A 25,179-nucleotide genomic window follows, 5' to 3' on the forward strand; every position below is an offset into this window, starting at 1 on the left:
TGGCTGTGAGCCACCATGTGGTTGCTGGAAATTGAACTCAGGACCTCTGGAGGAGCAGCCGGTGCTCTTAACCTCTGAGCCATCTCTCCAGCTTTCCTTCCTTCCTTCCTTTCTTGGGACAGGATCTTACTATGAATCTCTAGCTATCCTGGTACTTGCTCTGTAGACCAGGCTGGCCTGGAACTCAGAGAGATTCACCTGTCTCTGCCTCCCAAGTGCTAGGATTTAAGGTGTGCAAGGTGTGTGCCACAATGCCCAGTCATAACCCAGCTTTAAAAAAAAAAATCTATAAAGACATGGGATAAGGACTCAAGCTTTTTACTCAATAAAGGCTAGGAATATGGCTGACATTTTTGCATGTAAAAAAAATAATACAGGTGTTCTTGGTTCTTGAGTCAGGGAGGAGGCAGAATTTGGATTTAGTTTCTTCTGGGTAGCCCATTCTGCTCATGACATTTAATCTCCTTTGCTCCTCTTTCCTCTTCTTCCTCAGCACCCTGAGTGCTGGGCTAAAGAGTGCTGGGCTACATACAGAGTGCTGGGCTACAGAGTGCTGGGTTAGAGTGCTGGATTAGAGTGCTGGATTAGAGTGCTGGATTACAGTGTTGGATTAGAGTGCTGGATTAGAGTGCTGGGTTACAGTGTTGGATTAGAGTGCTGGATTAGAGTGCTGGATTACAGTGTTGGATTAGAGTGCTGGATTAGAGTGCTGGGTTACAGAGTGCTGGGTTAGAGTGCTGGGTGGTTAGAGTGTGCTGGGTTACAGAGTGCTGGATTAGAGAGTGCTGGGTTAGAGTGCTGGATTAGAGTGCTGGATTAGAGTGCTGGATTAGAGTGCTGGATTAGAGTGCTGGATTAGAGTGCTGGATTAGAGTGCTGGGTTAGAGAGTGCTGGATTAGAGTGCTGGGTTACAGAGTGCTGGATTAGAGTGCTGGGTTAGAGTGCTGGTTGAGTGCTGGGTTACAGAGTGCTGGGTTACAGAGTGCTGGATTAGAGTGCTGGGTTACAGAGTGCTGGGTTAGAGTGCTGGGTTACAGAGTGCTGGGTTAGAGTGCTGGGTTACAGAGTGCTGGATTAGAGTGCTGGGTTACAGAGTGCTGGGTTACAGAGTGCTGGGTTACAGAGTGCTGGATTAGAGTGCTGGGTTACAGAGTGCTGGATTAGAGTGCTGGGTTACAGAGTACTGGGTTACAGAGTGCTGGGTTACAGAGTGCTGGGTTACAGAGTTGCTGGTTACAGAGTGCTGGGTTACAGAGTGCTGGGTTAGAGTACTGGGGTTACAGAGTGCTGGTTAGAGTGCTGGTAACAGTGTGCCCAGATGAGTGTTCCCTCTTTGACCCCTGAGTACTGAGCCAGGCCAAGAGAATGCTGTTTTGTCTATACCACCTCACTCGCAGAAGGCAGTTGGCACCAGTGAGGTGATGGAGGAGAGCAGGGCTGCTCTGTCCAAGGGGACCCAGGAATCCCTGGGCCTCCCTAGTGGGAGGGGCTGGGAAGACGCTGCCTGTCTGGGAGGTTGGCTTAGAAAGTGAAATCAAGAGTGTGGGGTCTCAAGCCCCCTGGTGTGTTCTGCTCAGGAGGATCATTAGGCAGGTTTCTGTGTGGCCATGCTGCCATGGTTAGCTATGTGCTAGCTGCCCCCTGCCTGCTACTGTGTGTGCATGGACAGCGCTGAGCTCAGAGGCACTGTGGACTGAAAAGCACTTCGGATTTCAAAGACCAAACGTTGGAGAAATGTAGGCAGATGGTCTCAAGTACTTGGCCTGGTGTTAAAGGCCTATTATCCCAGTTTGTGGGAAGCCAGGGCAGAAGGATAGGAGTTCAAGACCAGCCTGGGATACAGAGAGACCCTGTCCAAAAAACATAATAATATACAAACCATATTGTTTGTACTGATGTGTCAAAGTAACAGTTTGGACTTACTGTGTTCAGTAGAACTTGCTTCCTTTTGTCTTCAGGGTGTCTGTAGGGTATGTATGGCTGCACTCCTGCTGGACAGCACTGATGGAGTCCAATCCTCCAGTCCCTACACTCTGGATACTTTCATGGGTCCCTAGGTTTCTGAGCTGAGACACATTTCCAGCTGATGAGATGGTTCAGACAGTGAATTAAATCAACAAAGGTCCCCAGGGTAGGCAGAGAAGTCTGGGTTCTGATGAGCAGGTCAGAGCCATGACCTCAGTGGGGCCTGGGGACTCTAGGTGACAGCTGCATGTCAGGAACCAGGGCAGGAAAGGAGGGGATGATGAAGGAGAAGGGGGTAGCTTATTTATTTATTTATTTATTTATTTATTTGTTTGTTTGTTTATTATATGGTGCTGGAGTTAAACTCAGAACCTAGCACATGCAGGACAAGCACTCGACCACAGGGCCACAACCCCAGCCCCAAGGAGAGGCTTCACTGGAATTGAAAAGGAAAATTCTGCAAAATAAAAATAAAAATGTTGGGCTGGAGAGATGGCTCAGAGGTTAAGAGCACTGGCTGCTCTTCCAGAGGTCCTGAGTTCAATTCCCAGCAACCACATGGTGGCTCACAACCATCTGTAATGAGATCTGGTGCCCTCTTCTGGCCTGCAGGGATACATGCAGATGGAACATTGTATTTGTAATAAATAAATAAAATAAATAATAATGTTAATTATGATTTAAAAAAGAAGAAGAAAAGAAACGGGAGGAGAGCGACAGAAGGGATGGGGTTGAATGTGACGTCCACTAGCCAGGTGATGCTGTCACACACTAGGTAGCTGACAAGTTCGGCACCCAGTGTGGTGCACTCAAGAGGCAGACAGTAGGGCTCTGAGTTCCAGGTCAGCCAGGGCTACACAGTGAGACCCTGTGTCCAAAAGCCACAGGAATAATACAAAGGAAGAAGGAAAAGAAAAAAAAAGTTGGCAAGTCCACACTGAAGTGCGATGGGAACATAAATATGCCTGGGACCTCCCGAAAGTTTGGGTATTGTGACAGTGTTTATATTAATTACATGTTAGAGAGAGGACTTTTTTTTTGTTTTGTTTTTTCGAGACAGGGTTTCTCTGTGTAGCGTTTGGAGCCTGTCCTGGATTTCACGCTGCAGACCAGAGCACAGGCTGGCCTCGAACTCACAGAGATCCGAGTGCAGGGATTAAAGACGTTCGCCACCACCGCCCGGCGAGAGAGGACATTTTTGAGTTGGAGTAACAAACATGAGATTAAGCTCACCTCTCTTTTCCTGTGGCTCCCAGAACACCCCGACTTATACACTTAGCTCCCAGCTCTGCTTCAGAATAAAGGATGGAGGAATAGCACAAACCCTGACCTAAGGAGGAGGAGGGCTGCACTTCAGCCCCAACTATGATATGCTGAGCAAACAGACCATTTCACAGCCTAGGAAAGAGCTGTTTAGAAGGGAGACAAAGGAGGCAGGGGTCGCTGAGAACAAAGGGTGGGGCAGGGCTGGGGCCACCCACTTCAAGGCGGAAAGGAACAGAAGGCAGTGGAAGAGTTCCAAGACGGAACCTGTTTCCCCAGCCACTTGCTCAACTCTGGGGACGGCGGACCCCGAGTTAAGGCGGCGAAAGCAAAAGCACACTAGCTCAAATGCAGTCCACGGCTACACTCAAACCCAGGTCACCTGGTGTGGAACCTACTGCTGCTGGAGTTCCTGAAAACTAACAATGCCAGGTCCGGGGCCAGAACCACAGGGTCTCAGCACAGGCAAATGGCAAGTTCTAAAGACCAGGCACCTCTGGCCAGATTCCGGGAGCAGAAGTGACTTCAAAGGACCAACCTCTGTCTACCCCTTTTGTGTGTGTGTGTGTGTGTGTGTGTGTGTGTGTGTGTGTGTGTGTGACATACATGTTTATACAGATGTGTGTGCACATATGTGTAGAAACCAGAGGTCAATACTGGATGTCTTCAGTTACTGTCCACCTTTTATGTGTGTGTGTTGGTGTGTATGATGTTTGTGTGCCTGTGCAAGTGCACAGGGGCCAGGGGAGGACAGAGTGTGATCTGCTCTAGCACTCTCCACTAGCTCCCTTGAGACAGGGTCTCTCACTGACTTGGAGCTAGGCTAGCAGCTAACAGCGCCTGCCATCCTCCTGTCTCCCTGTCCTGCAGTGCTGGGTTCCAGGTGAGCACACAGGCACACCAAGCTTTTTATGCAGATGCTGGTGATCATAGGTCCTCACACTTGCTTAGTAAGCGCTTTTACCCCAAAGTTGTCTCTCCTCACTGGCCCTGGGGCTCTTCCACCAGATAGTGAGCACCTGAGATCTTTGCTTTGGCAGTGCTGGGGTTACAGTCGCATGCTGCTACTCCCAGCCTTTATTTGAGTCATGAGGATTTGAACCCAAGTCCTCATGTCTGCACAACAAGCACTTAGTGACCCATCTCTACAGCCCTACCCCACTCCACAAAGGGCATCTTGCAAAATCATCTGTGGCCCCTGTCTCTCCTTCTCCAGTGGGACTTGGGCATCTGGCAGAGGAACTACTAACACATTAGAGGTACTCAGTGAACATTTGACCCCCCAAAAAAACAAAGAACAAAACCGCTGAGTGGGCCAGCGTCCCGCCTCTCGTCTCAGCTCCCCAGAGGCCGAGGCAGCAGACCTCTGTGAGTTTGAGGACAGCCTGGTTTACATAGTGAGTTCCAGGACAGTTTTGAGACCAGTCTCAAAAAACAAAACAAAACAAAAAGACCCAACCAAACAAGGAACTGAAGAGTTTATGCTGGGGTCCAGTCCTTGGGGAAAGGGCATCTTTTTCTGTGTCCCCCACAGAGCCCAGAGTCCCTGGGGCCAAGAGTTATACCCACCGGAATACTCCCTTTTAGATTCTGCTCTGGGAATCTGTGTAATTTGGAAAACCTCCACACTCACTCTAATCCTTGTCAACAAGGAGAGGTCTGAGCAATTGGGAGCCATGAGCCAAGGAAGGTGGGCATCCTCGAAGAAAGGAAAGGCAAGGGTTTGGCTTTAGGGGAAGGCAGGCCAGTCACTCCTTGTAGTCCTGGGAGATGGAAGGAGCCACCCAGTCACATTCCTAACTTGAATTTTTGTTTGTTTGTCTGTTTGCCTTGGGTTCTTTAGAGCGATCTGTCAAGGCAGGATGGCCACCATGCTGGTTTCCTAGCTTAAAGTACGCAGTTTTCCTTGGCATAGAGTCCTGGGAAGTTTTCAGGGTACCTGCCTAGAGCCTCAGCAACACCTGCTATATGAATGGATAGTGGGTGTAGGGAGAGGGTGGAGAAGGAGGTACCCCACCAAGGGTTGACAGCCAGAGCACGCACTGCAGGAGACAAAGCCAAGCGGGCTGATGAAAGAGTGGTGAAGCCCAGACCCAAGGGGAGGCTCACCAGCTCAGAGAGAGTTCGGATACAGGGTCCTTGTGACCAGAAAGAGAGGATCGAGAGGCAGAGATGGAGAGCTACAAGAGAGAACTTTGCTGAGCTTGGCAAAAACAAACAAACAAACATCAAAACCCCTAAAACATGGGGCAGGACTCTGGCAGATGGTGAGACTGCATCTCAGTTCACAGCCTCCTTCTCAGCTCACACAATCGTCTTTCCCATTTCCCTGATGATAACTTTGTGTGCTTGCTTGATAGGTTCTTAGAAATCTGTAGAAGTCCCTGAGAAAGGCATACCTTTTTCAATAAAAAGGCAAAGGTTTCTAAGAAGACCCCCCACTTTCTGTTTTTGGTTTTTTGAAACAGGGTTTCTCTGTGTAGCTTTGGCGCCTTTCCTGGATCTCACTCTGTAGACCAGGCTGGCCTCGAACTCACAGAGATCTGCCTGGCTTCTGCCTCCCGAGTGCTGGGATTAAAGGCATGCACCACCAACCTTGTGTTCTTACACTTCTTCCTCCATGCTTGGAACTAGGATGTGCTTGACGGAGCAGCAACAGCCTTCCTGTGACCATGAGGCAACCAAAAGAGCATGAAGGTCTATACTGCACATTTGGTAGAACAGAAATGTGTAAAGAGTTTGGCTCCTTAGTAGTATCTTTCAACTGTCCTGCTAGCCCAGCACTGTTTTGTTTTCTTTTTTGAGACAGGGCCTCAACGTATAGTTCAGAATGGCCTTAAACCCTCAATCCTCTCGCCTCACCCTCCCAAGTGCTGGGATGCCACACATGAACCACCATGATTGGCTCTCTGGTTTGTCATCCCAGGAGACACAGAAACCAGTGTGTTAAAACCGGTTTCAACATCCTACCAATCTGGGAATCTGCTTTTGCGATGACCATGGTTTCCAAGTACAGGAACCAAACTCCCCGGAACTGCTCTAGGAGTGTATGTGAGTGAATGCTTCGGCTGCAGGCTCTTGGGGCTCCAGATACCCTTGGGCTGACCCTATGCTGTGCCTACCACAGACTGCCTGGGCTCCTTTTCTTGCAGTCAACCATCCACTGAGACAAGGGATGACAGGTCCAGTGGGACGGCTGCTGGGGGTGAGCCAGAGGTGAGTTCTGGATGACAATGGCCTCACTCTGCCCTGCTCCCCATGGCCCTCCACCATTCTCCACTGCAGTGAAGGACATTGGGGACAAGAACTAAGGCTTCTCTGCTTAGTCTCCTACGAAGGTGTCTCACCACTTTGGTACAAAAGCCAAGTCTGACGTTCTCAGGGGTCACCGTTAGCCCTGCTCTCCTCTGCCCTCACTCTAGGTCCCTGCCCTTCAGCCACCTGCCCCACCTCTGTCTGCAAGGCTCCGAGTCTACGCTGAGAGCATACACATGCTCCCTCGTCCTGGAAGGCCACCTGATGCTCTGGTGACCGGGACCCTGCCGAGAAGGCCACTCTGACTCCTGTGTCAGATGCTTATTTTTCACTCTAGCCCCCGAGTAACTGAGAACAGGAATGTCTGTCTAATGGCCAGCACAAAACGGTGATCAGAAAAGAAGCATGCGAAAGGCTAATAAACGAGGAGCAGAAAGCTACTGCACTCAGCGTAGGAAACTGCAATGCTGGGGAACGAACCCAGGCCTCGGGACACACCAGGCCAGCCCTCTGCTGCTGAGCCACAATCCAGGCCCTGTCTAGGTTTGCCATACTGGGGGCTGCACTCTGGGGACTGAATTTAACTTTATCCATATGATTCAGGGAGCTAACATAAAAAAAAAAAAATACAATCCCTTCCCTATAATCCAAGTATTCATTGCAGAATTCAGAACTGATGATAAGGATACAATAATTACAACAAAGAGCTGTTGTGGAGTAATCTTTTTGTGAAGATGTGTCTTTGCCAAGGCACTTTCCGATTGGTTTAATAAAGAACTAAATGGCCAATAGCTAGGCAAGAAGAGGCTAGGCAGGACTTCCGGGAAGAGAGAGAAGAAGAGGAGATGAGTCTAGCATGAGAGAGACCCAGGGGAGATGGAGAGGAAACAGGAGGTATAAGATGGAAGAGAGGTAAAAAGCCATGAGACAAAAATGCAGATTACGATAAATGAGTTAATTTAAGTTATAAGAGCTGGTGGGACAAGCCTAAGCTATAGGCCAAGCTTTCATGATTAATAGTAAGTCCCCATGCCATTTTTTGTGAGCTGGTGGCCCAAAGAAAACTCCATCTACAAAGAGCCCCTGCTCTGGCCACTGTTCTGTGTGGATTAACTACATTGTTTTGTTTGCTTTGAGACAGGCTTTGTTTGTTTCCTGGCTGGCCTGGAACTCACCAAGAGCTGCTCCCACTTCAATTCCAAATGGTAGAATTAAAGGCACCACCACTCCTGACCAAACTTTGTTCTTTTGGAGCTGAGGATCGAACGAAGGGCCTTGTGCTTGCTAGGCAAGCACTCTACCACTGAGCTAAATCCCCCAACCGGATGTTCTTATATCAAGGAGATGCCTTTGTGATCTTCACTGTACACACAAGAAATAAATTCAGAGCACTGAATCAAGTGTCTAAAAGTTCTGAAGCACAGAAGCCCTGACTCTTCCAAGCCCCGTTAGTGAACTGCCCCAAGCTGACCTCAGACATGAGCCCCACCCCTCCCCAAATGTTCTAGGGGCCCCACTGCCCGAGTCTGCGCTGACCCTGCCTTGAGCTGTGTGAGGGCCTCCTCCACTCTCGGCTGGTGTACCGCACCATGTAGCTGTGCATATCAGGGTAGTTGCTGCGGATATTCTTCTCCGTGGACCCGTTGGGCACCGTCCCAAACTTCAAGGGTGGGTACTGCTCCTGGGGCCGCTGGAACTGGAACAGAATGGGGACTTGTTAAGGTACCCTCCAGGAAACCCCCAAATCAAATGTCCCATTCTGGAGAGCCAGCCCTTACTTTGCTGGATCGGGAGTGGGCTAACCAGTCTATTCAGAAATAGCTGTGTGTCAAGCACAGATGTAGCCACAGGGCTGTGCTGGCTCAGAGTGTTGGCAGAACCATACTCCCCTCACTATAGAAGGTACGACCAACATATTCTGTTTCTTGGCTGTTTCTACCTCCATTCCACTGAAAACCGTGCTTAAAGCAACCTGTTGCATCGATTCCACAGCCCTCTGACAGTCTGAGACACTGGCTCAGCCTCTGTAATCTCACAGTGTCCCTCATGGCTGCCGTCCCCATGTGCCATGGATGGGCACCGCAAGGCGAGAGTGCAAACCGAGGGGGTGGGCTTTTGGAGTGTTTTGATGGATGGTTTTATGCATGTTGAATCTAATCGGCAAAAATTTGGAGTTGACTGTATTGCTGTTGTTATTTGAGACAGGGAGGGACTCACTATGTAGCCAGCCTATCCTTGAACTCATGATCCTCCTGCCTCTGCCTCTGGAGGGCTGCAGTTGTGGGCATGTATCGTTCATTAGCTTGCGACTGACTCCTGTGTGTCCTGGGTTAAGCGTTATTCCTACATTCCTAGTGATTCATTGCTGATACATTTCGCTCAAGCGTAGTCCCCAAGGGATTGGCTGCATCACACATTCAGTCTTCATTACAGTGTGAGGGGCACTTGTCTAGAAAATCCTATTTGGCACCACTGCTCCTGGGACGTTGCGGGACACCCTTTCCCTGGGATGGTTCAAATCGTTCATCTCCTTCCAAAACCTTCCATCTCCTCTGCTCTAGAACCCCTCTTGGGCAGTCTCCCAGGGACCCCTCTGCTCTGGGGCAGGTGACAAGGCAGCTGAGCCTGGTCCCTGTACACACCTTTCGGTCACTGAGCCCAGACACGGTGTCCACGTACTCCTCCTGGATCATAAAGGCGGCCAAGTTGGCTGTGTAGCTGGCGAGAAAGATGACGGCAAAGAAGGCCCACACCAGAACCATGATCTTGCTGGTGGTGCCCCGAGGATTCTCCACCGGCACCGAGTTGTTGAACACCAGGGCCCACAGCAGCCAGATGGATTTCCCAATGGTGAAGGTAGAGCCACCAGGGCCTGTGGGGGCCAGGACAGGGCATGGACCTTACAGGCCTTCCACTCCCCAGGAGAGGAGAAAGGACTGCCATTCCTAGCTCTATCCCAGGGGCTACTGGGAAATGAGTTCTGCGTAGGGTCAGGTAGGAAGTGGACTCACGTTTGCCTGTGGCCAGGCTGCGGTTATAGCCCACAGGACTGAGGTACTCAAAGATGAAAACGGTGACGGCGACCACGGTGAGGCACATGACGAACATCATCACCCACACAGCGGGGCTGTAGGGCTCTGGGGACACGGGAGGTGTCAGCCAAGCAAGGGCTTGGGGGACCAGGGGGAGCCCAGTTGACTCCAGCCTGCTCTGTTCCCTTTTCTGGTCCCAACTTCAGGGACAGCCTATTAGTACATAGACGCCTTGTGGCAATCTCTCTCAAAGACAGCTACCGCGACCATTTCTGTGGTTTCCGTCCCCTAATTCAGCTGTCTACTAAATGTTCACTGAGACCAGGACCCAAGTCTCCGCTTCTTCAGCTTTCCCTCAGGGCCATTCATCCCATCCCAGGTTCTGCATCTTGTCATCCATGACAACCCAGCCCAGGCCACACTCCTTGCCGTCCATCTTCCTTGTTCATAGATGACAACTTTGCCCTTGCCCCTGTCCCTCAAACACCTGGGGCCTGTCCTCTCCACTCCTTGGCCAGCAAGGAGGAAGCCTGGTCTAATCTCTGGGACCATGTCTCCTGCTTCACAGGCCCCAGGAGAAAGGATCCTTCTCCTTCTGTCCTCTCTCTCTCCGAGGAGCCTTGCTCAGACTGCCCAGAGGAAAGGGGGACTGCTGTGACCTGCTGGCTTGTCCTCTGCCCACTTCTGCTGTCTCCAGCTCAAATCCTGGTCACACTCCAAATCCACACACAATGGACCTTGCTGCCATGCTTCTGCACACCCCCATCCTTCGTGTCATGAACCACTGCAGTGGCCCTCTTGCTAGCTTCCTGCTTCCACAGAGCTATGGGCAACTCCCATCTGAGCACACAATCCTCATTACCTTCTGAAGGTAAGCCCTTGCTACTACTTCAGAGTGAAGGCCAAACTTTCCATCAGAGTGTCCACAGTCCAGCAAGCTCTATCACGCCCCTCAGCCTTCCGGCCGCCTTTTTGCCCGTCTCCTCACCAGCTACGCCGGCCAGTTGCACGTCTCAGTCTTCACACACTCCACGCTGGCTGCTGCCTGCCTCCAATGTTCTTTCCTTCAGATCTTTACACAGGCGAAATCCTTTCCTCAAAAAGGCCTCTCCTACCCACACCAACCTCCTCCCTGTCACCTCAGCCTAATTTCTCATGGTATCTACTGCCTTTGGAAATGATCTAGTCTGTAACCCCCAAGGAAGCAGATAGCCCCTAGGAGACAAGACTGTCTGTCTCGGTCACCACAGTCCTCCAGGTCCCGGATTCAATTTCTAGCACTGGAAAAAAACCTAAACAAACAAAATCCCTACACATTTTTTAGCCTGGGTACACCTGACCTTGGTGGGCCCTCTTTAAAAAAAGAATACGGTCCTCAGCTCCAGGAAAAATAAAAAGAAGAAGAAGAATATAAATCCTCAAATTCAGGAGACAGAGAGAGATATGGACATATAAAGAGTGGTTGCATGTTCAAGGCCAATCTAAGCTACATAGTACATCCATATCTTAAAAAACAAAAATCAGCTGGGAGGTAGTGGTGCACATCTTTAGTCCCAGCACTTAGGAGGCAGAAACGAGTGGATCTCTGTGAGTTCAAGGCCAGCCTGATCTACAGAGTAAGTTCTAGGACAGTCAGAGTTACACAGAGATACCCTGTCTCAAAAGAATAATATATATATGTATGTATATATACATATATTTATTATTGGGCTGGAGAGATAGCTCAGTGGTTAAGAGGACTGGCTGTATTTCCAGAGGACCGGGGTTCAATTCCAGCACCCACATGGCAGCTCACACCTGTCTGTAACTCCGGTTCCAGGAGGATCTGACACCCTCACACAGTCATACATGCAGGAAAAACACCAATGCACATAAAATAAAAATAAACCTTTAAATAAACAAAAACAAAACAAAAAATCTGGTCAGGTGTGGTGGTAGCACACACCTTTAATCCCAGTACTCAGGAGGCAGAGGCAGGTGGGTCTCTCTGAGTTCTGAGTTCCAGGACAGCCAGAACTACATAGACCCTGTCTGGAAACCCCCCCCCCCCAAAAAAAAAAAAAAAAAAACCAAACCAAACCAAACCAAAACCAAACAACCGTGAGTGCAAACCCAGGATCAGAGCTGTGGAAGGCACTGCACAGGACGGCTCCTGAGCTCATGCTTACTAAGCTTCCTGTGGAAATCCCTGCCAGGGAAAGCATTTCTCCCACCGTACAGATCAGGAACCTGGAGCTTGGAAGTGATGTCCACTCCATGGGAGTCACACACCAGGACAGGTAACCCTGGAGTGGGACCCAGGGCCCACGCTGTTGGGAGACAGTTGTCCCAGCCTTGGCTAAGTGTGAATCCCTGTCCTGGCTGGCTCACCCAGGAAGGCAGAGGGGGATACAGTGCCATTGCTGCGTGCCACCATGACGCTGATGCCCGTCTCTACAAAGGGGACGGAGAAGTCCACGATCTCGGACCGCTCCTCATTGATGGTAAGAGACCCGATGGCCATGTCCGCACGCTGATAGAACACCTGGGGTGGATGGAGGAGTTGGGCAAGGGAAGCGGCTCAGGGCACAGAGGCCAGCGCTGGGCAAAGCCTGACCCTGGGAGACAGTGGATGATGTGGGAGACAGGCTAGGAGGTCTGGCTGATGAGTGAGGAAGGGAACAGAGGGGCGGGGGAAGTAAGGGAGAGAAAGCAGAAGCAGGAGCAGGTCTCCTCCACCCCATCTACTGTCCACTTCACTTGCCTAAGGCCTAGGGGTCCAGCCTCCCAACCCCGCCCCCTTCTTGGAGTCCCGCCCTTCAAAGCCCGCCCCATGAATTCTACCACCCCACGCCCACCTTCCAGGAGGTCCGCCCCTTCTCCAAGGACCCTTCCGACCACCTCAGAACTTGCAGTTCTCTTGGCCCCACCCCTGAAGTTGCCCTCAGCCTGGGACCCCGCTCCAGGCAGCGCCCTTACCAAGCCCAGCCGTCTCCTTTGGCCATGCCCCCTGCTCCAGGACGCCCTCCTCTTGGCCCCTGTCCCTAGGATCCTCAGATTCCTCTCCCGCAGGTTCTGTCCCCGCCTCTTACCTCACCAATCATGCCGTTCCAGACACCATCGATCTTCTTGCCATGCTTGCCGTTCGTGACCAGGTAGAGGTCATAGCTGAAACCAATGGTATGCGCCAGCCTCTTCAGAATGTCGATGCAGAAACCCTTACAACACCGCTTCTCCGGGCGGGGGGCGTCGGGCGGAGGGCTGCGGGGAGCGACCAGGCTTGGAGAGGTTGGGGACCACTGTTAGGCTCTCCCATGAGGTGAGGGACAAACAGCAGCTAAAACTACGGCTAGTGCTTTCTTGGGAGATTGAAGCTTAAGAATTCCTTGGCATCCCCTAGGTCACCCAGCTGGAGGGCTGAGGGGCTGGGGCCTGACCTGCTGTGCTTCTAGGGAAGAGGATTCTGAGTCTGAAACATCTGGATCCCGGGCTGTCACCTGTGGGTACGGTTGAGCTGGCTGCGGCAGGGGACTGAGTCTCTAATACAAGTGCCGCTGATGGGGTCTGCTGGCTCCACAATAACAAAGGGTCTCTCCTCCAACGTGGCCACAGTGAGGTGCTGTGTGTCATCCACTGGCTGCAGGAAGCGGCCATAGCGGGACCATAGCGGGTACTTGAGGCGGAGGGTCTGCTGTTCCCAGCTGCCCACCTTGGGGGGGGGGGGGGGAAAGACATGTTATACTTCCTGGGGCATTCCAGGGTATCATGGCTTTCTGGGACTGTGGGTCCCATCTTCCTCCAGAATCCAGATTGCTTGCTTCTTCCTCCTTCAGACCAGAACCTGGGCCTTCAACTATGGCCTTCAACCTCAGAGTCTAGACCTGTTTCTCCTCCCTCAGATCCGGGATCCAGATGCTGTCCCACAGATGCCTGGAGTCTGGGCCACTCACCACTTCCCACGTCCTGTCTCTGGTGAGGGAGATGACCACCAGTGAAGGGTTCACCAGAAAGCCATCTTCATTGAAGGAGTAGTCTCGGTTATCCCAGGTGATGTTCATGAAGTACCTGCCCAGGAGAAAGGGAGGGACCACATGAGGACCTGGGCTGGATCCCTTGGTTGCTGAGGGCTGAGTCTCTTCTATTGCCAGCCACAGTCTTCATCTTTGAGTTCTCCCCTTAGTTGCCAGAACCTCCAGACCCTGGTCCCACACTTTCAGCTTGGTGTTGATACCTCAAAGTCCTCACATGCCATGGTTTCTCCGAAACTCCCTATCTGGTGGCTTCCCACCTGAAAACTCTTAACAGCACTAAATACATTGTCACTTGGGACCTGGGGAGAGTTTACTGCCTCCAGTCCTTGGCAAGGGCTGTGCTGTACCTATAAAACCTCTCTCTCATCTTGACCAGCTCTGATAGGTTGTAAATACTCAGTTCAAATAACCCTTCTCCTGGGATGAAGCTCTCTGGGCATCTCTGGGCTCCTAACCATCGTCACTGTGCTGAGTACAGCACGCTCTCACATCATCTCTCTAGTTGCTCCTGCTCCCTCCATCCAGTCTACCAAGTCCCGTTCTTCCTTCCCCACCTGTCCTCCACCCTGAGAGTCCTGGTGCCTCCCCCAGCCTCCTGCCTGGCCTTCCAGTCCATATTCCACCCCAGAGAAGTCTTTCTATACCTAAAGCTGATTCTAGGCCAGCCTCCTCTCCTTAGGACTTGCCTTTGGCTCCCAGAATCCCAGAATAGAGTCTTAAGCCATATAGTTGTGCACACAAGGCAAAGCTTTGATTCCACCACCTTCCTGACCTCATTACCTGTTATCTGTTCTATGCTATGGAGGCTCCGTGTTTGCGTGTTGTCCCTGCCCCCCTTGGGTCTTTCTACGTGCTTTGATCACACCTGGAGTGAATGTCCTCCATATCTGGTGAATGTGCTGAGCACCCTTAGACTGAAGCTGGCCTGGAGGCCCTGCCTGTGTCTCCTTTGGGCCATCCCATCCCATCCATACAGATGGCTGAAGAATGATGGGCTTCAGGCCTTGCTCTTCCCTCTACTTACTCAGCTCTTCCAGTGCTCAGCTCCATCTACATACAATGATTTTAAAGAAATGTGTGTGTGTGTGTGTGTGTGTGTGTGTGTGTGTGTGTGTGTGTGTGATTGTGAGCTACCCAATATGGGCATTGGGAACCCAACCTGGGTCCCCTGCAAGAGCAGAAAGTATTCTCAGCACTGAGCCATCTCTCCAGCTCTTCCCCATCTATATCATTTGAAGCTCTAAGTTCCACCTGCTGATATGATCTAACCCCTAAGCCTTTTGTCTTACACACCCATTTTATTTTCCTCTCAGAGGCTGCCCCCTGTGGGCAGTTCTTTCTTTTCCTGTCGTTCACTGCATGCCCCTCTCCCCTCACTCTCCCTCCTTAGACTGTTAGCTCTGTGAGAGCAGGGGATTTTTGTGACTTTTTTTTTTTTTTTCAGTTTTTTGGAGTCAGGGTATCTATCTATCTATCTATCTATCTATCTATCTATCTATCTACCTCTCATATATGGGTACGTATGCTGCTCATACATATATAAGTATGAATGTATATGTCTATATGTTTGGCTAGCCTGGAACTCACTATCTAGACCAGATTAGTCTTGAACTCAGAGCTCTGCCTGAGTTCTGAGATGAAAGGAGTACACTACCACACCCAACTTGATTTGATTCTTTTGTGCCAAAGCAGTGCTTGGCACATAGATTCTCAGGAAAAGGTTTTTCAGTGGATGAAAGTTTGGCCAGTAGTTCATCCCTAGGTCTCAGTTCAGGATTCTTTCCTCCGGGAAACCCCCCTGACACTGCAGCTTACCCCCCAGTTACGCAGCCTGTATTGGGAGGCTGATTCTCACCAACCAGTTTCCTCTTGGGATGCTGTTTTACAGTGAGACCTGTAGGTTCTAAAATTATGAAGAAGGAGAAATTATGTATTAAGATCTGAACAGAGGCTGGGAAAGGTAAGTGTGTGTGTGTGCAGAATCAGAAAGACGAAAACAGAAGATGAAAGAGAAGCTGGCCCGGACTTGGCCTCAATTCCCAAAGTCTGTTCTGTGCATGTTTATCTTTCCAATGAACCCTCTTTCTCTTGGGGAAATTTAAACAAGACTGCTTTTTGTAACCAAAAATGTCCTGGTTGGGCAGGTTTCCTCCCCCATGTTCCCTAAGGCTGCTGTTATCTCCATTACTGCAAGCCTCACACTGTGTGGCCATTATTCCCATCCCTGTATGTCACCTCTTCAGGCCCTTGCATTCTTTGAAGACGTCTGTGGTCTTATTCATCCCTGTGTTCCCAGGGCCCAGCATGAGCTCTAGTTCCTCACAGGCGCTCAGTATTTATGAACACAGGATGCTTCTCTCACCCTCTTGTTCTGGGTCCCGATTCCCAAGTCAGTTGTCCAATCTCCTCCCTTAGGCCCTCCCAGACTCCACTGGGCTCAGGGGCCACGGCCTTCCTTCTGCTGCTCTGTCAGCCCATGGTCTGTGTCCCCAAAGCTCCCCGTGGGAGGGGTGCTATCACACCAGTTTTCTTCTAACATCGCAGTGTGTGAGCTGGACCCATGACCACAACAACGGTGGACACACCCAGCACTCTGCAGTCCTTCCCGGCTACATGCAGGGGCGGTGTTAAAATATCTAACAGCCAGCACAGCACAGCCACTAGCCAATCAGAATGGGAGTCTAGCTAATCAGCACAGATGTTTAACTAATCAGAATGGATGTGCCTTGCACAAGCAGTATGTCAGTCCTGGCCATGTGACAATGTTCTCAGTAATGAGATGTGAGACCTGTGCCCTCCACATTACTTGACGTCGCTTTTCCTTTGCTATGCCGTCCCCCCTTCTCTGGACCAGACGTATCTGTCATGCCTACAACCCAGCTTCTACTGTGCCAAGAGTAGAAAAACAGAATGAGCCACGGAGCCCATCTCCTGACAACACTCCTCTCTGGGATGTTACCCGACAGAGGAAAAACTTCTGCCTCGCACGGGCCACTCCATCATTGCGTCTTTTTGCCACTGAGACTCATCTCATGGTGGTTTGCTTGTCCAGGGCAAGTTGCTATCAGTTGTACTGTTTTTACTTACAAAACAAACAAGCAAACAAACCCAGAAGCACTGCCAATTAAAACACGATAACTGGTCAATTATAAGACATATCTTGATTTCAAAGTTGTTAAAGTATAAAAAAATGGGTATTTCTGTTTTAGATATTTTATGCTTGTTTCCTGCCCCTGTCTTCAGCACGCTGAGATGGCAAGTCTACACTGCCACACTGAACTAAAGTTACACATTTCAGATTCCCTTTGTTTGTTTTTTTGTTTTGGTTTTTCGAGACAGGGTTTATCTCTGTAGTTTTGGTGCCTGTCCTGGATTTCGCTCTGTAGACCAGGCTGGCCTCGAACTCATAGACATCTGCCTGGCTCTGCTTCCCATTTCAATTTTGAGACAGGGTCTCATGCAGCCCAGGCTGGCCTCCAAGTGGATATGCAGACAAGGATGACCCTGAACCACCGAGTCTCCTGCCTCCACTCTTGAAGTACCTAGAATTGCAGTCTTCCACCACTGTACCCAGCCTTAAAGTGTGGAATAATGGTAATGATGTCTTTGTACGCCAGGTGCCTTCTAAATCACCTGGTTAAATCCCAGAAGGGCCACTCGGTTGTGCCCCTTTTACGGAAAAGGAAATTAGCCAGGATGAGCTCCATCCCAGGTCACTCATTACTGAGTACTCCAAGTATTCCCCAATCACCTGTGCAGACTCTCCCCGCGGTGGGTGCGATTCTGGGCGCGGCAGTCGTGGCCCAGCTCAGGCAGGAAGCCATAGTCTCGCAGCAGGGCTTGGGCGCCTCTGGCCACCACCGCCACACCAGCAGCCACTCGACGTGCCAAGTCGTCACGCCAGCCAGCAGAGCGCACTGCGAACAGCCCCGCAGGCAGTGGGGCGCCTCCTGGTAGAAGAAGGGGCTCCCCAGGGACCCCGGAGCCCCCGCCTCCAGCCAGCTGGGGTCCCACCATGAACCAGACGTAGCCAGGCCCCGTGAGGCCAGCCTCTTCTGCTGCCCGGAAAACAGGCTCTGCTTCCTCGCGGGCGCAGAAGAGCAGGCGGATCTGCGCGCTGACGCTCCGGAGCTGTGCGCCCAGGACAGCCTCACCAGCCCCGGGGTCCAGTGTCAACGCTCCTCGGTGCTCCCAGCCCACCAGGCTGCCGTCAGTCAGCACCTCGATGTATGACAAGAAGGCCCGGTGGCCTGGGGCACGCGTGGTCACTGCCACAAACGATGTCCAGTCGTACTCCTCCAGCACCTCAAAAATGACCTGCAGCTGCTGCTCTGTGGAGGAGCCGAGCTGCAGGAAGGTGGAGCCCTTCTCCTGCGGGAACAGGGAGCACCGGTGAGCAGAGCATAGTTGCTGAGCCAGTGGCACCACAGCCCCCACTATGACTGCTTCCCAGGCCTGGCTGGCTCCTTTTCCTTCTGCAGCACTGGCCTCGTCTCCATTATGTTTAACCACATAACTGAGTTCTTCCAGGCTCACCTAAAGACTCACCCTGAACCTTACTCTCACGTCTGAGGGCAGTTGTAGAGACTCAGGAGAAAACTCTGAAGGCCTAGGGTCTCCCAGTCACAGGAGGGATGGAGCCTGTGCCACTCAGCATAAGGAGGAATACCTCCAGTGAGGACACCCCACGGAGTTTGTATGAATGGGAAACAACTTACTGGGGTGAACTGCTGAGGGTTGAGGGTTTATCTATGGCATCATGTGATGTCACCACCATGAATTCACCCCACGTCTTTCCAGCGTCCACTGAGGCACTCTAGCCCCATTTGCAAAGACTACAAGACAGCATGTAGTGAGGATGCTGAAGGTACTCTTCCTCCCAAGTGGAGCAGACTGTCCCTTTAATTTCCCTCCTGCCCCCACGCCCCCCACTTCTGTCTCCCTTTGTTGGCCTCTGTTCCTCCATCAGAACCCTAAACAAATGTAAGCGGTCTTTATGGTGTTCTCTTTCCTTTTCTGTCCACACTCCCTAGGTCATTTGGCACCATGGGTTTAAATATTGTCTCTAGCACTATCCAGTATGGTAGCCACTGGCGATGTGTAGCTATTCAAATTAAAATTAAACTGAAAAAAAAAAAAAAAGTAGTTCCTCAGCTGCGCCATGCAAATGCTCAGCAGCCACCTGCGGCTCTGCAGCTGCCTGCTGGATAGAGCAGACACAGTCCATCTTCATCGCTGCAGGAAGTTCTGTGCAGTGTGCCCAAGGCTCTTATCTTTGGTTACAACTGTTCCCGTGAGCTCCAGACAAAGCTATCCCACTTTCTAGTCACCATCTGCAAACCAGGATTTCCACAAGTATCTCAGGAACTTGCATGCCCAAAGCACATTTCCTGACTCTTCACAACCCTCCTCTTCTTTGCACCCCCAAGCCAGAATCCCCTTCTTCCCTCCAGGATCTCATATATCGTCAGCTATTCAAGAGAAGTGACCGAACTCCTGCTGCTCTGCCCCTCCTGAGTGCTGGGGTTACTGAATGCACCACTACATCCGGTTTACATGGTGCTGGGGGTGGAACTCAGGACCTCCTTTAAGCCAGGCAAGCACTAAAGCAGCTAAACTCCAGAACGACAGCCCCAGCTCCATCCTCTTCTTGTTCCCCTCAGGCTTCCCTCCAGGCCTCTTCCAAGGCATCCTGGCTGCAAGCCCTCACTAGTCTTAGCTGTTCTTCCGGATGACCCCCAGCCCCATCTCCTCACCTCCCGCCTGCACTGGCCGGCCTAGAGGTCTGCAGCTCTCTGGCACATTCTGCTTCCATTCTCAAGCCTTTTGTTTGTTCTCCAAACAGAACCAAAGTGATCATTTCACAATATTAATTGGAACGCATCTCTTCTCAACTGAAAGGCTTCCAATCGTCCTACTCTAGGATCAAGGCTAAAGAAAGCCCCCACTGTGGCCCAAGCACATGGCCTACATGAGCACCCCCCAGTGCCTGTCTGAGCTCATCTCCTGCCTTCCCAGCTCTTCACCGGCTGCAGCCGCTCCACCTTGTTCTTTCTCACACACAGAATGCTTCTTCTAAGCTTTGCCTTTAGCAGTTGTACCTCCTGGGGACACATTCCCCAGATCCTCCATGCCTAGCTACCCCTCATCATCTTTCTGGGCCAGCACAGACACCACCTCCTCAGGAGGCCTCTCTTGATTACCATCCATTGGAGCCTTAGCCTCAGTTATTACAGGTTTCCCTTAGGGCAGATTTCACTACCTGAGTGCAAGTTCCATATGACCCAACCTCCACCAACTCAGTTTTATAATCCTGAACTTAAACAAGCCCCAGGCCTCACAAGCCTTCCTGCAATTCCATGCAAACAGCCATCAGATTTCTCCTTTGGCATGTGCCAGTGGTTTGATGCTGGGTATGAGACAGCTGTCCTGAGAAGAAGGGGCTTCCCAGCATGCAGTGGAGACTCCAGAGGACCTCATCCACCAGCAGGGTGTGGCACTCATTGTAGCATAGCTGGAGTAGTGAGGGTCACACCTTCTCTCACCCAAGGACAGTGAGGGAACTACATGTGTCTCTGAAGGTAATGGGCTGCACAGAGTGGATAACAGTGTTCAGTGGGTCACACTCAGCAGCAGTGGAGGCACAAGGGGCCATGTGTATCAGTGTTCCATGGTGGCACCAGCCAGGCCTACAAATCAAGCCAGGAAACAAGGATGTTGGACAGAGGTCTGTCCCACAATGTTTTGGACAAACCTGCGAGTCCTAGGATGCAATGGTGATCCAGGCACAATGCCAAAGGTCTTCCTAGCTGGGAGCTGACCAGTTTACGTTCCATTCACCCAGGTGGCTCCATCCTCCAGCCAATCCCACTTCTCTGCTTCACTTGCTCCACCTCCAATACATCCCTTCTTAGGCTTCATCTTTCTAGTCTGCAAACTAGGCTAGTCCATGTCTCTTCTTTGGCACCAAAAGTCCACCACAACCCACTGTCCCCAGGCCTCTGGAGGCAGGCCTGTCTTCAGGCCACTACTGGCACCAGTCTCTCAGGCTGGGCTTGTTCCTTCTTGAACCCAGTTCCATACTTTCACAGTTTGACATGCTCCTTCTCAAACCCCACTCCAAGGGCCTACTTCCTCTCTTGGTAAAGTCCTTTCAGTACATCGCTTGGACCCAGTCTACCCTCAGCCCTCTCTCCTTCTTTGAGCACTAGATCTGTTCTTGGACCTAGTCTGCCATTCGTCAGCCCACCTCTCAGCACGAATGGCTCTGCTCTCATTCCTAGGCCTCTAGGTGCCATCCTACAGCTGAACCATCCACCATGCCTCTTCTCCCACGGCCCCCTGACCTGCTGTCCTGGACACCACTTCTTCACTAGACTCTACCTCTTTCTGAACCTCATTCCTTTCCAACTGACTCTTTCCCTCATTGGTCCAAGACCCATAACTGTAGTTTCTGACCCTGTCGCCTCTCCTTAGAATCTCTCTCTTCTGCTCCTAGTTCTTCCTCACTTGGGACCCACCTCCTCCCCGGTTATCTGACCTTCGCGGCTGATCACCGGAAGGCGCTGTGAACCCTCTAGAGCACACCCCTCCAATTCAGATTCCTCCCTATCTAGACTTGACTCTTATCACCAACGTGGAAACTGACCAACGGACGGCCCCGCCCCCAGTGACGGTCCCCGGCCTTATAAGCCCCCCAAACCTCGATGAAACGGGCTCCAAAGCTATCATAGGTCTCGCCTCGCAAAGCCTGCCTCTCAGAGTCTTGCCCTTCAGCCTCCTCTAGGCACTGCTACTCGACGAACGTCCCCGCCCCAAGTCAATCTAGACTAAGTCCCATCCCGGCCCCCAGAGCCGCAAGGCCCCGCCCCCGAGCCGCAAGGCCCCGCCCCCCGCGGTCGCGCGCACCTTGGGCGTGAGCACGAGCGCGGCGCCGCCGTGCACGGCCACGATGGGCAGCGAGGTCTGCGCCGACAGGAAGTCGAGAATGGGCGCGACGGCGGGCGCGCGCGAGTCGTCCTCGAATACCACGCCGTGCACGCGCAGCCCCGACAGCAGGTCGCAGAGCTGCAGCACAAGGCTGCGAGGGTCCGAGCCGTTGAGCACCAGCGCCACTGGCCGCACGTCCAGGCCGGGGCTGCGAACTGCCGCCGCCACGGCCGGGCCCAGGCGCGCCGCCTCGGCCGCGTATGCGGGGCCAGAGAAGACCAGCGCCACGTTGAGCGGCCGCGCCCCGCCCGTGCCCCCGCCGGCCGCGCCCGGCCCCGGCGCCTCCTCCGGGAACGGGCTGGCGCACGCCAGTGCCAGCAGCAGCAACATCTTAGCGGGGCCCCGAGGGCCGTGGGGGCCACCGGCGCCGCGCATCGCCTGCGGGCCCCGCCGGGCGGCCTCTGCGCGGACGGGAGGCGAGGGCAGAGCCCGAGGGGAAGCACAGGAGAGACGGGGCGAGAGGGGAAGGTTGGGTGATGGAGAAGAGGGAGGGGCAGACACGGAGAGAAACAGAGATGAGGGACAGAGATAAAGGGAGACCGAGACAGAAGGAGGAGACAGTGATCGAGAATCGGAGATGGGGAAGGTGACAGAGACAGTGGGATCCAGTGAGGGAAGACGCAGAGTCAGGATGAGAGGGGAAAGTTGGGTGAGAGACGGAGAGGCAGAAGCATAGAGAGAAACAGATGAAGACAGAGACACAGACCAGAGACACGAAGAGACAGCGGGAAAGGCAGTGGAGGGAGCGGAAGGGAAAGATGGAATCCAAATAGAGGGAGGGGTGGGGGAAGATGGAGGAATGGAATGTGGGAACCAGGAGACGCAAAGGCGGGAGGGGGTGAGTAATGGGGTCAGGGAAGATGCAGAGGTAAGGGAGGGAAGGAGACAGGGATGGAATGGACAGTGGTCATACCGATGGGAAAGAGACCCAGAGATGGGACAAAAACAGGAACAGACGGGAGTGAGGCCGAAGGAGAGGGGACAGTCAGAGATGGTCAGGGAAGGAGTAAGGATAGATGGAAGGAGAGGCTCAGATGGACACAGACCCAAGAGAAGGACCAAGAGAGGATGGTGGTGAGGCAAGGAGAGAGGAAGAGAAAAGCGGGGAGGTGGAGAGATGAGAAAGTTGGGGGGCATAGAAGGCAAGCCCAGAATTGGAAGGCAGGGACCCACAGCCACCCAGAGTCAGGCAAACACCAACCTCAGGAAGAAGGAATGGAGATGGAGGAAAGCAGGCAGAGCGAATGAAATACAGAGAAGACAGAAATAGCGAGATGAGGCAGAGACCCAGACCCCCACCCGGGAGGTGCCCAGCACAGACATGAAAGCAAGGCAGAGCCAGGTGGCGGAGAGAATGAGAATGGACGGAAGAAAGGAAGGGGGCAATGAGAGAGGAAAAGGGGGTCAGGGCGTGGGGAGAGAGAGAGGGGAGAAATTAGTGGGGTATCCAAGGAGAGAAAATACCCACCACCCCAGCCATTCTTAGCCCCTCCTCCTGTTCCTGCCCCTCACTTTCATTCTTGATGAAACTGAGTCACAGGCCAGCTTTGGGGTTGGGGGCACAGCTGTGGAGCACTGGTGTGTGTGGGGGGGTCCCTGGCTTCCAGCCCAGAGCAATTTAGTAAATTAAAGGAAGAGTGTGCCCCTGTTGAATACTAGTTGCCTGGGGTGGGTGGCTAAAACCCCAGGCTCCTAGATACTAGGTATCTAGGTACTAGATCTGCGGAGGAGGAGGCCTGGGGGCCTGATATCTGCTCCCAGAAAGCACCAAGGCCTGCACTGGGGGCTTCCTGAATGGGTCAGGGTCCGAATACAGAAGGGTTCTCTCTTTGCTGTCAGTCTCCTGTCTGGTTGCCATGGTAGCATAGGCTTGTCCATTTTAGACAGCAAGGGTTGGGGCAGAGGCCCACACCTCCCTACCCTGCCTGGAAACCTCATCCTCCAAACTGCCATCCCACCTTTCTGGAGGTCCTGAGCCTCCATCTCCCCCGGGAAGGGGGTGCCCCCTCCCGCAGGCCATGCCTCCTCCTGCCCCTCCTCTCCATTGCCTTTCCTTCCCTAAGCAGCTGGCTCAATCCGTGCTCAGAATAGCCCCCCCCCTCCTCCCCAAAATAACGCACAGCTGTGGCCTGGCCCCTGCGGGGTTAATACTGGCTCTCCTCTCCCTTCCTGGTGGCTGCTCAGCCATCAGCCCCTCCTTCGCTTCTCAGACCCTAGCCTCTGCATTTTTGGGGTCCAAGGTCCTTGTCACTGTGAGGCCTAGCAGGGCAGCCTCAGCCCCACCCCTGCCAGGAGGCAGAGCTTTCCCATAAAGGATTCCTGAGGGCAACCTTCCCACCCAGCCCTCTTACCCGAGTATCAGTCTCCTTAAGGCAAAGTCCCCAGAGCTCACAACAGGGTTGGCAAAGTCCATTTTCGACCTCCACCTCATGAGTTTAGCATCCACTTCCATCCCCAAAGAGGCCTAAGAAGCCATTCCCCCAGCCTGCTCTGCCAAGAGTCCTGGCCCTCCTTTCATAGAAGCCCCGGCTAAATTCCCGGCTGAAGACTTGGCCTGGCAGGTACCCCACCTCCCCCAGCGCTGTGGAGCAGTCATTTCTTCCTCAGGACCTGGGGACCCTGGCCTCCTGCCCCAACTGCTGCGAGTCTTGGTTCCTGTCTTGTACTCCTTTAAGGGACGCCCCCCCCCCCCCCCGCGCGCTTTTTGCCTCAGACCCCATCATTCCCAACATCTTGCTGCCCACTAGCTCTGGCCTTTCCAAGTGCTCTTCTCCTGTCTTGTCCAGAGCATAAGGAGGAAGAGGGTCTCTGCCTCCATTGTCCCCTAACCCACCATGGGGATGGGGGGGCTTTGGTCAACAGCTCCCCTCCCTGTGCTGCAGAAAGCTTCCTGTCCCCCACTGCATACACACACAAGCCAGTGTCTCCCCATCCCAACCCTGGAAGGGCATTCCAGAACCTTGAGGAAGGGGTGGCTGCTTAGGGCTGGGTGCCGGTCACTGGACGCCCTCAAGGTCCTTGGCAGGGGTATTAATAGCAGACTCATAGCTCTGAGGTGGGAGGGAAAGGGAGAGAAGAGAGGGATAGCCAGCCATGGGGAGACTGATGCCGGAGGGGGTGTAGAGAAGGTGAGGTGGAGAGACTGGCAGAGGTGGGATTCAGTTATGTGCAGCTGGGGACAGGGTAAAGTGTCAGGGGAATAGAGGCCTGGGGTGGTTTTGAGGTGTAGAAACCTAGGAAAGGGGCAGAGAGTGAGCGCGCGAGAGCAGCTGGAAGATGGGCCCTGAGGGACAAGGGGGCAGAGACGTTTGGCTTGCTTGCTTTCAAACCCCTTCCCTCCTTGAGGCCCCTGGCCAACTTTCCCCGCCCTAGATTGGAAGGGGCCATATCCCCACCCCCCCCCCCTGCATCCCCTGCCCCAGCCTTACCTTTTCATGACCCTGTTCTGTGGGGGGAATTGCTGGGGGGCCAGGACCGGAACCAGTGTCCAGAGACCCAAAGATTCCGTGGAGTGTTGGGGAGCTGGTTGGGGGCCAGGCCCAGGGCGGCAGCGAGGCAGCAGCAGCAGCAGCAGCAGAAGCAGCAGCAGCAGGAGCAGCAGCGCAGGCGGCAGTGGCGGGGACCTTTTGCCTGTCCCGGCTCTGTCCCTCCTCTTCTTGATCCT

At 52.8% G+C, this 25,179-nt stretch overlaps 1 protein-coding gene across 1 annotated transcript in view; it reads right to left on the minus strand.

The window, feature by feature from the left end:
• The window catches only part of Grin2d (glutamate ionotropic receptor NMDA type subunit 2D), a 40,019-nt gene extending 17,149 nt beyond the window's left edge, over positions 1-22,870 (minus strand). The window contains 10 exon segments of the mRNA XM_036180275.1: positions 8,021-8,063; positions 8,066-8,180; positions 9,127-9,356; positions 9,496-9,621; positions 11,887-12,040; positions 12,588-12,756; positions 12,993-13,204; positions 13,446-13,560; positions 17,278-17,897; positions 21,435-22,870. Coding sequence (XP_036036168.1) covers positions 8,021-8,063; positions 8,066-8,180; positions 9,127-9,356; positions 9,496-9,621; positions 11,887-12,040; positions 12,588-12,756; positions 12,993-13,204; positions 13,446-13,560; positions 17,278-17,897; positions 21,435-22,652 — 3,002 coding nt within the window. The 5' untranslated portion in view covers positions 22,653-22,870.
• Between the last annotated feature and the right edge of the window lie 2,309 nt (positions 22,871-25,179).

This window comes from Onychomys torridus, chromosome 1 (assembly GCF_903995425.1).
Source record: "Onychomys torridus chromosome 1, mOncTor1.1, whole genome shotgun sequence".
In the NCBI taxonomy this organism is placed as follows: Eukaryota; Metazoa; Chordata; class Mammalia; order Rodentia; family Cricetidae; genus Onychomys; species Onychomys torridus.